This window comes from Uranotaenia lowii, chromosome 2, assembly GCF_029784155.1.
Source record: "Uranotaenia lowii strain MFRU-FL chromosome 2, ASM2978415v1, whole genome shotgun sequence".
NCBI lineage: Eukaryota > Metazoa > Arthropoda > Insecta > Diptera > Culicidae > Uranotaenia > Uranotaenia lowii.
In genome coordinates this window covers 39,660,814-39,671,483 of record NC_073692.1, presented here as the reverse complement: position 1 = coordinate 39,671,483, position 10,670 = coordinate 39,660,814, and the positions used below count along the sequence as shown (strand labels likewise).

Sequence of the window (10,670 nt, the reverse complement as noted above, 5' to 3'; positions counted from 1 at the left end):
GAAATTTTCAGAGAGAGAAAGCAAAGAGGGAGAACTCCCATATTTGAAACGTGTGGTGAAGCTTAGCGGTAAACTCAAGTAAGAGAGCGTCACCTGCTTTTTGATGTGACGGGGTCCCCCAGGAAATACACCCGTCTGCTGAATATGGGTGACGTGGCGACGAACGTGTTAAACGTCATCCGGAATGAACAGGGTATTCAGTAGATCTTTTCATCTTCTCTTTGTTTTGTCTTCTTCGTGTTAGGTTTTCTTTCGATATTTTTGGGAATCTGTAACTCTGTTGCTGGATATTTTAATTGTGGTGACAAAGCGTATTATGCAGCACGTTGTGAGTCTGTACAATACTCTGAAGTTTTCTTAGTACGGCTATCGATAGAAAAGAGGATGGGGCTTCTTGGAACAGGCTTAGCGTGGAGATTAGTTTGGGTCGTATGTAAACTGCTTTCAGACAAAAATTTTTCATGGTCTAGGGTCCAGGGTCTTTTATTGCTTTTTCTCCCCAGATGGAGACCATGTATTGAAGCTTAGACTGTACAAAAGCATGGTAAAGGTACATCAGCTGTTTAGTCGGTATCAACCTCTAAACTTTCCACATTTAGCTGTGTATATCAATAAGCTCTTTTCTTAAACGGTGTTCATGCGCATCCCACTTCAGCAATTCGTCAAAAAAAAGTCATAGGTACTTAAATGTTTTGACTTTATCGATGACTGTTGTACCAATCTGAAGCAGATTCTGACTTTCAGGTTGTGCAAATCGTCATCGTACAAGATGAATAGAAGAGGGCCCAAATCGCTGCCTTGAGGAACACCAACTGGCAGGTTTCCCAGGTTGCTTGTATTTGGGTTCATTTGAATGAACTCTTTTCTGTTGGCAAGGTAGCTAGCTGAGAGAGAATTCGCAATACTTCTGATTTCGAAAGCATTTTTTTGGCATTATGGAATGGTCGATTGTGTCGAGGGCCTATAAAGTGGAGTGCTTCCAGTATCTTGGCAGCCAGATTACGCCTGATGGTGGTAAGGAATGACATTGAAACCCGGATCAGAAAAGCCCGATTTTTGTTTGCGAGTCTCCGAAACATCTGGCGCTCACGCCAGATCTCTCTACAAACGATAAATTCGAATCTTCGACTTAAACGTCAAATCCGTATTGTTGTACGGGTGTTGAATTCGGTAAACATATGTGTATATGTGTAAAAACCGAAATTCGGGAACGTATGTGGAGATGGATTGGGCACACGCTGCAAAGAGATGAAAAAGACATTTGCAGATAGCCGTTTTACTGTAATCCAGATGAGCATCGAAGAAGAGGCAGGCCCAGAAGCTCGTGGCAGCGTAGTCTAGCCACTGAAATCAGCACAGTAGACGAAAGGCTTGTGTGAAGACGTTGAATCCGGATCGTCAGCAATGGAGGTCATTTTCTTAGCCCTATGTGTCGGACAATCAGCGCCGGACCCTTAGGTTAGGTTGAATGCTTTTTCCAAATCCAAAAATAACACTCCCATTGGTTTGCGATTATGTTTGTTGAAATGTATCACTATTTCAACATAAAAGGTATTTTTTCGTCACACAAGTCTTCGAAGTATTCCTCAATGCATACCTATGTACGTATGGCACTATTTGTGGTTTTTCCAAGCTACATTTTCATCGACGTCTTCAGATTTAATCCGCATATGAAAAATGACATATTTGGATGTGACCTTAAGTAACCTTAATAGAACATTGTCAAAACTCTATCTGAAGTCAAATGGTTCAATCACAATTTTTCTTGAATTTTGTTTATTCTTTGAGAAATAAAAACAAAAATCAAATACTCTGCTTGAGAAGTTATCGAATGTGCACCACTGTGGAGGGCCATTCGTGGGCAAGTTTTAGAGCTCCTTCAGCAGCCAGCAACAGCCGTCAAAGTTTCGCCATTTTAAACACGCGATAAAATTTTCAAAACTGCGCCTCACGCGGAACAACAATGAAATGTGGGGGGGGGGGGGGGATGGATGATGACGACAAAAGAAATTTCCTAAAGGAAAAGAATCAGGCTTGATTGCAAACTTGAATGAAAGGGTAAGTGAGTGATATGTTTTTGCAGTTGGTTTCTGCAGCGTTTTGGAGGTATTTTTTTTTTCTCGAGTGAACTTTGTCTGACACGGAATTCCAGTTGATTGTGTGGAACTTAGCCGTATCTATAGCTGGAGCAAACGAATTGCAAGGTTGGGTAGGATGAGGATGCCTGTCAAGCTGTCGTTTTGTCGATATCAATTTTTTGTTTCAACTCGTTTCAGGACGACGTTATTATAAGCTAACAGAATCAGAGTTTCCCCTCCGGACTTTGGGGAGGATTATGTTTGAAGGTGGTTTGGGGTTTTGAATTGCTATCAGACGATTTTGTTTGTGTTTTTTGTTGTTTTATGTGCCTGCACGATAACTTTTCTACTTTGTTCCAATCAACCGTCCCGCAAAATTAATTTCTGGAAGCTAAATTGATTCTACGCGTTTTGTTGCTGTTTCCGAGTTTTATTTTTCAGTGGAAAGGGTTCCGATAAATTGAATAGTTTTTTTTTAGTTTTCTGTATGAAGTAGCTATTCTACATCATGTTTTTTACGATCCCGATACTATTGCTTCGCATCAAATGATTCGTATTATAAAATTCTTTAAAATTTGTTCTTAAATTTTTTGTTTTCTTTCTAAACAGAGTGTTGAATCCCAACTTTGTGTATTGATCAAAGAGAGATAAATTGCGCCTTAATGTATACTAGCCAACTGAACCGTTTAATTTTAATCAGTTCTATTATGTATTGTGCATAGAAATTATCGGTCTGCCAATAAAGATCCAAAGCCATTCTGAACTTCTTCGTCGTAAATCATTAAAATTAAATAACTATTAAAATGTCAGCTTGTTCCAACAAACTTTTATCTTCCATCCAATAATGTTTAAGCTCACCGATAACCAAGCACAAACAAGTGAACTTCCTACTGGGAAGTGTGTGTCCTCAATCCGGTTGGACAAACTTGAACCACATTCAGGGCCTCAGGAACACATTTCCTGCTAGCTGGCTGCTATCAAACATAATCATCTTCCAACAACGTGCGCGCGTTATCGGTGACGTCGTAGTAAAGTAACTGGATAGGTGTCCTACAGACGACGAAATAGCCTCATAAATGGCAGCTGACGGAAAGACGATACGATCTGAAGGGCGATGACGATGAAATTGGCTCATATTTACGAACTTGGAAGGAGCAAACATCGGGGTGGGGGCAAGCACATGTAGTTTTTCCCATTATTAATTTTGTTTTTCTTGTTTTTATCACTTTGACACTAATCAGGTGCCGGGGATCACTCCTGCTCGAGTTGGGGTGAGTGGGTGCTGCGTATGGCGCTTCGGGCAGCTTGAGGCGTCGTGCGTATCAGTATGTTTTTCTCGCTTCATGGGAGGGTGTTAAAGTTTCTCGGCCGAGATGAAGACTTTTTGCCCGACGAGAGGAACGATTGCGGCAAGTTTTATGTTTCATAATCATAAAATGCGACATCTTGTGATTCTTTGCTGCCATGATCGATAAGTGCTAGCTAAAGTGAGGTTCTCAAACAAGTTTACTCAAATATAAAAACTTCTCGATAAACAAAACGTCCTTACATTTTCTGGTTTAATTTGTGCGTAAAAATCGATTCAAGACAGCCTTTTTGATACCAGTCCAAATTTAACAACCAAGATATGGTCATTCGATCCAACAGTTCTTTATTAATTTCTCGAACTAACTTTTCGTCACAGAACATCAACTGTACCCTTCCGTTTTCCCAAACTTCTGGTCTGTGCCAAAGGACTGACCATCGATTGACCGGGCAGACCCTCAGAGCAGAATTTCCAAAAACCGACCGACCAACAGAGCGTGGCAACTTTTTACGAGCGGTCATTAAAAGTGAAACTTGATCTGATTAGAAAAGGGCCAGCACCAGTCTTCCGTTTTCCAAATCGTGAATTTATGAAGCCATCTTTTTGGACGGAGTGGTTTGAAGGCCCAGAGACGAGAGAAGAAGATGTGAATCTGAAACTTTCGTCAGTTTTTCGGGGCAGAGAAGAAAATGTTCATTATTCGATTTTCCATAAACGATGACGAAGTTTATGGTGGGGACCGTCATCATTCCTTGGAGGACCTTGGAGGACGAAAGGAGATCCAAGAGCTGGCAACCGTAAATCTTCTGGGTATCTGGGAAGGTGCAATTTATGGGTCTGTCCGCTCGCTCCGTGAAATGATGACTTAATCGATTTTCGATGATGGAGTGGCTCTTACTTGAGCAGTTATTTCTCAATCGCTAGCGACAATTAATCTTCGATCAGGTGCCGCTTTCCTAAGTGTTTCGGGAATAATTTTTCGAGGAGTTTTTTTTCTCATAAGAGATTGATAGGAAAAAACCATCCTTCCTTTTTCCCAATTGTTTGCAAAGTTGATTAGATCCAGATCGGTTTTAATTGTTGCGTAACGCATTTTAAGTATATTTTGATTCCAAAAATTCAAAACAAATTGATTAAAAATGGGTGGAAATTCTTAAATCAGGCCTTCAGAATCAGATGCCTTAAAACAAGGTTTTGATGACAAAATTTTCACTATAACATTTTTGTTTGAACAATCCATATATCTAGAAAGGAACGAAAAAAAGTTAGATTTTTTATAATGATTCAGGTTTGAGTTATTTTAAATTATGGTAAGGTATTTACCTATTAAAATTCGAAAATAAGTCCACGAACTTGCCAATTTTTTAGGAAGTTTAAAAGAAAAAAAAGATTTTTAAGCTTTCATTGAATAGATATTACATTAATAAGCATTTTTTGATTTAAATCAAAGTAAATTTTTACTCTTGTAAACTCGATTCAAACTTAATGAATTTAGTTTGAAACTTTGTTTTTAAAGAATGTAATAATTGTAAATAATTGGAAAAAACAATCTAATTAAATATATTTCCAGCTGAGTTTTCAATTGATATATTAAGTACAAGTTCTTTGATCTTAAAAAATTATCATTTTTAATAAGAATCCTGTGAACATTTAAAAAAAGATAAAATCGAGGCATTTCGAAGAACATAATTTGCAAAACGATCTCAATTTTTATTCAATATTTGTGATTTCCTTTGGTTTGGGTTTCCTCACTGACTATAATAAGGCTATGATCATTTAGTATCCGGGCAGTTACAAACGTGTGTATTTTAAAAACTATTCATTTGATCGAAGAACTTTCTATGGAGGAAATGAAGGTGTTAATATGACATTTAAACTAAAAATATTAAAAAAATATTTATCATTGATTTCAAGAAATACTCTAACTTTTTCATAAAATCTCTTTTTGATCTTTGCACACTTTTTTCAGTCATGTTTTGATTTATTTTTTTTACCACAGAACCAAAACCTTTGCAAAATCATGATATTTTACACAAACTCACCTAGAAAAAGCAATTGGAATCTGGTTGGAACCTTTTCATGAGTTGGTATCTCGAAGAAATTGATCTCTTAAATCTGGTTTTAACATAAATTTTTTTGTCCATCAGAACACATCTGTCATATTGCGTAAAAACCGGATGCACAGATTCCGATCCTTGGATCTGATCATTATTAGTTATTTACTTGGTGTCTACTAGTCAGGCAAAACTTTTTGCCTCTGCCGGAAATGAATTTTTTGCATTATTTAGGGAGTCTTCATTCAGTTATCCCAAATAACCATAAAATTTTCACCATATTTAACATCAAGAGTTGCACTCCGATAGTTGATTTGAACTTCGTGTGGATCCTCGAGTGGCTACTTATACTTAATAACCATTTGGTACGAAAAAAAAATCAGAAAAAATCAACAGTTCATTAGCTTTCGAGTCAACAATGAAGAATTTTCGAGGCACAAAATGCGCAAAAGGAGCAAATTTGTGCAATATTATTTTTATCAGTTCTTTTTGCATAGTAAATATCTCATACACACGTAAACTTAAAAATCTATCAAAAATAGGCAAGATAGTCCTTTTCATAACCAACACAACGCTACTAAATTTATCCGAGCTCTATTAACGCAGCTATCACCAAAATAAAGTGCCCGGATACTAAATGATCATAGCATTAGTTTAAAAAAATGATTTAGAATCCAAATTCAAAATAAGGAAAGTTCTATCTCTTGCAATTAGAAACCGTACCTACTGATTCTCACATAGATATTTTAATTTTGATCTATAAACTAACTATCGATTGAATTTTTTATTTTGATTCCAAATCTGAATCCTTCCAATTGAATCTGAGTTCAAAATCAGAATTCCGAATTTTTAAATTTCATTTTCAGATAATAATTTCTCTTAATTATGATCCAAAAAGCGAAGTTTGTATCAGAAACTTCATCCAGAAATCTTTTATTTGAATTCTTAATTTTTGGCTTGTAAATCTAACTGAAAATTGCGAATGATGAAACTGAAACATTTTTTACACATTAAATTCAATCTTACACAAAACACTAAAATTTGATGTTTTCTTTTTTGGCTGTCCAAATTTTAATTATTGAATTATTCATAATGTTTTCTTTAATTTTTTTGGATATGATATCGTGGTTGAATTCACAACTTAAGAGTTATTTTTTTTAATTGCAGCACATTTGCAGTAAAGAAACTAAGAAATATCTTGTATTTGGTCCACAATATATTAAGTTCTGATTCTGCATAAGAACTGAAAGAAAAAAAAATTCAAATCCAAATCTTAAAAATGGATTAGTATTTCAAACATTTTCTTTTCCATATTCCGAAATGGTGCGTTTCGAATACGGAAAACGCATCTTGTTTAAGTTTGAAATGCAAAACCATGACTCGAAACAAGACTTTATCCCAATGATGATCCAAACTGAAATTCAAGAACAATAAACTGGATACCGAATCCAAAATCTGATCAAAAATCGAATTTAAATGTTTATAAGTTAATTTGGCAACATAAAATACGGAATGATTCTAACCTCAACTTTACAGATATTTTTCCACAAGTGTCCGGACTATTTTCCCCAATATCAGCAAATATCGGAATTTTCCATGAAAATCGATGAAGAAAAACACTCGTGATATTATAGTTAAACTCAAAATGATAATATGAATTAATTTCATTCATGTGTATGACCCATGATTGTGAGGGAACTGTTCACTCAAAACATACGTTTTTCGTTTTTCATTGAAAAAAAAAGCCATAAAAAAGATTTTGTTAGAATTCTGAAATAGCATTTTTTTTAAATCGAAGTTATTAGTTTGCATTTTTTTTCAGTGTAGGACTTCCACTTACTTTTACCATCAATTATTACAATCGAAGCTCTTATTTTTTTTCGAAATCAGTACAATCAACTCAACGAAGTGGTTTAAAACGAAAGGTTGAAAATCTACACTGAAAAAATAAACAATATAGTTAAAAAAATCATGAAAAAGTTTTTTGTTGAAAACACTTGTTTCCCTTAAATATGCAGATGTTGCAATGTATGAACGGCTTATAAAAAAAAACTTCATCCAATTCTGAGATGGCATTTTTTTGGGAAATTGAGTTTTTGTTTTTGGAATGTGTTTTTCTCAGTGTTGGGTTTCTCTGAAAATTCAATCATTTTTCCAAAACTCTCTCAGGAGCCACATTTGTGAAGGAATTGTTACTTTCGAGCTTAAAATGTTTATAAAAGTTTTGCCTGGAAAGTTTGCCCATTTTCGAATGTTAGTCCAGATAAATTTTGGGAAAACTAAGTGTGCAAAGTTGCATCACTAGGTGAGATCTTTATGGCCACAAAGTTTCATTGAATTCTGAGAGGGTCATGCCAACTTTGTGTCGATTTGGCGTGAAATCCGTCAATAGAAGATATTGATACTTCGTCAGATTCCAAGAAATCCTCCGCAACATATTTCTCTTCCAAGTATTCCTCACCAAAGTGTTCCTTTTCTAAGTATTGGTTTTGGGAATCCAAAAGTTAATCCTGATGAATAGCAGAGCCACTCAGATTTTGTTCAATAAACTCATCTTGGAATCCAGCTACAGGAAGTGCTCCAGGAGATTGAGTCTATTTGGGGTTATTTTCGAATTCCTCTAACCCTGGGGTCTCAAAAGCTTCGTTTTGGTTCAAAACTCACCATGATTTTAGCAGAATTTTTTAATAACGTTTACATGAGTAAATTTTAACTATTAGGGTTGTATGTGAAATTTGAACATTTTGTTCTGAAAAATCAATATAATTTTTGTTTCTTTTGTGGAATTGAGCCTGCTTATAGTTTTTGTACCAATTTATTAATTATTCTAAGGAAATTTTACGCTAAACAACTTAGACCTGAACCGCAATTTTGTACCATATTAGACAAAAAAGTTATAAGCTATTTCATAAGGGTATGTCTTTTGGCATCGATAAGCAATAAATTAATTTGACACCACTGCTTGTGACCCGCGAAGTATGTAGTAGAGTAGTATGTATGTAGTAGAAAGTAGTCATGCAATACCTCGCTAGGCATTCAGCAGTGATGTCAATTGAATTTATTGTTTATCGATGCCAAAAGACATACACTTGTGAAACAGCTAATAACTTTTTTGCCTAATAAGATACGAAGCTACGGTTCAGGTCAAAGTTGTTCAGTGGAAAATTTCCTTTGGAGAATTTATAAAGTGGCACAAAACCTATAAGCAGGATTGGTTCCACAGAAGAATCAAAAAGGATGATGATTTTTGGGCACAAAACAAAAATGATGATGATTTTTCGGCACAAAATATTCAATTTTCCCATATCAACCTTAAAGTTCAAATTTACTCATGTAAACGTTAGTTAAAAATTCTGTAAAAACTCTTGAATGAATTTTGAGCAAAATCACAGCTTTTTAGACCCAAGGGTTTGAGAAATTCGAAAATGACCCCAAATCGACTCAGTCAAGTGCTCCAGGGAGAAGTCTGATAATAATAATAATAATAATATTTATTAAAGACCTTTTAACCTTTAGACGTCATTCGGGTCTGAGAGAAGTCTGATAAGATACTATCAAAAAAGAATGGGCTTCTTGTTAAGAATATTTTATAGTAACCTACCTTTACTTGGATTTTTAAAAGAAGACACTTCGAAATGTGCTGCACATATTTTTTATTTGTATTTTAAGCCTTAAGAATCATGTTCAGCGAAAATATTGGAGGCTTCTTCGGAACAACAAGCTTTAACCCACTTCTGGCATCTTTGAGAAAATATTCAATAAATTTTTCAAACAGAGTTTTTGAAAAAAAACTTTGTTTCTACAGTGACTCCTGTTTTGGGAAACTATGAAAATATTTTCCGGAATTTCCGGGAGTTGTTCCGCACCAAAAAAATTTACAACGCACCATATTGAGCAGATAAACGAAATTGGAAAACAAAACCATTTTAGCCATTTAAAATCGATATCTTTTTAAAATTGACTGAAAATTTAGCTTTGAAAAATAGGATGGAGTTTTATTTTGCAATTTTATTATTTTTGGGTACATACCTCATCTTCCTACAATTTTTCGACTTTATTTCTACAAAATCATCTGGCATCCCTGCTTTTGAAAATGACAGTAAATTTTTTATTATTCGTATTTTTGCAATTTTTATTTTTTTTACAATGAAAATCTTAAAAAACACTAAGCTAGGAGTGGCGTGATTATCAGGCAAATTTTAACGGTTTTGATACGGCTGACCTTTTAATTTTTACACACGGATTCATCACATTTTTGTTCGGGACCCGATATCTGGTTCTCTGTACCAGCCTCAGTGCTCAAAGTTTGTAACAACTCCTGTATTATTCCTTTATCTCTTTAGTAACATGAGACATGAAAAATGTTAAAAATGTCTAAATGTGAGGTGTCCAAAATACTATAAATTCAATGATTCCACACCTGAATTGCCGATTTTACTGCTTGCAGCGTTTGATTGTTTCATAACACACTTTTGCCCCACCATACTCTAGAAAAGAAGATCTCATTAGAATTGCTTTGAATTTCTAGGATTTGCCTGAACATTTTTTTGTTTGGACAACATTTCTTCAGAGACAAAAAACCTAACTATCTTATCTTTAATATGAAGCAATCTGTACACACCAATACCCCGCATCGTCATAATCAAAACTGCTGTCATGTCTTCTTATCTTTTATGATGTGTATTTATGTCTTCCTTTCCATGCATCCTTCCTCACACTTCTTGGTGTGGCAAGAGGCACATCTGCCGATAAGCTATGTAAAATTCGGCACCACATGGCACCAAAACAAAAAAAAAAAAAAAAAACAAATTGGACGGAAGAAAGAAAGCAAAAAACAACAACTCGACATTCGACTTATGTCAAGTTTAAACAACAGAACTCCGGGTCGATATGCTTGGATTTTCGTTGTTTTTTTTTCGTTTGGCACGCGTGTCATCCAAAATGTGGCAAAGTAAGAAGATAAGCTATGATGTTTGTTGTGAGAAAACATTGAAAGCATAATTTGAAGTGCCAGGCGGCTGCGAGCAACTGCTCAAGGGTTTTGTTGAAACAATTTTTAAGAGATAATTATTATGTTTTATACTGTTCCCAAATTTAATCGAATGGTTTCATTTGAAAATATGATCATTTCCCCAAGTTCTGCTTTAATTATATCAATTTACCTTAAGCACGAAATCATACTTCCAAACAAAACCCCGAAGCCCACAAAAGGAGATGTTATTTCCGAGATAA

General features: G+C 35.1%; 1 protein-coding gene across 1 annotated transcript in view; it reads right to left on the bottom strand.

Annotated features, from left to right (window-relative positions):
• Positions 1 to 1,101: 1,101 nt before the first annotated feature.
• Positions 1,102 to 10,670, bottom strand: part of LOC129741295 (uncharacterized) — a 15,299-nt gene continuing 5,730 nt past the window's right edge. Inside the window, exons 2-3 of the mRNA XM_055733020.1 lie at positions 1,281 to 1,344; positions 1,102 to 1,238 (exon numbers count right to left, since the gene is read on the bottom strand). Of these exons, the coding sequence (XP_055588995.1) occupies positions 1,102 to 1,238; positions 1,281 to 1,344 (201 nt within the window). The remainder of the gene's footprint in view (positions 1,239 to 1,280; positions 1,345 to 10,670) is intronic.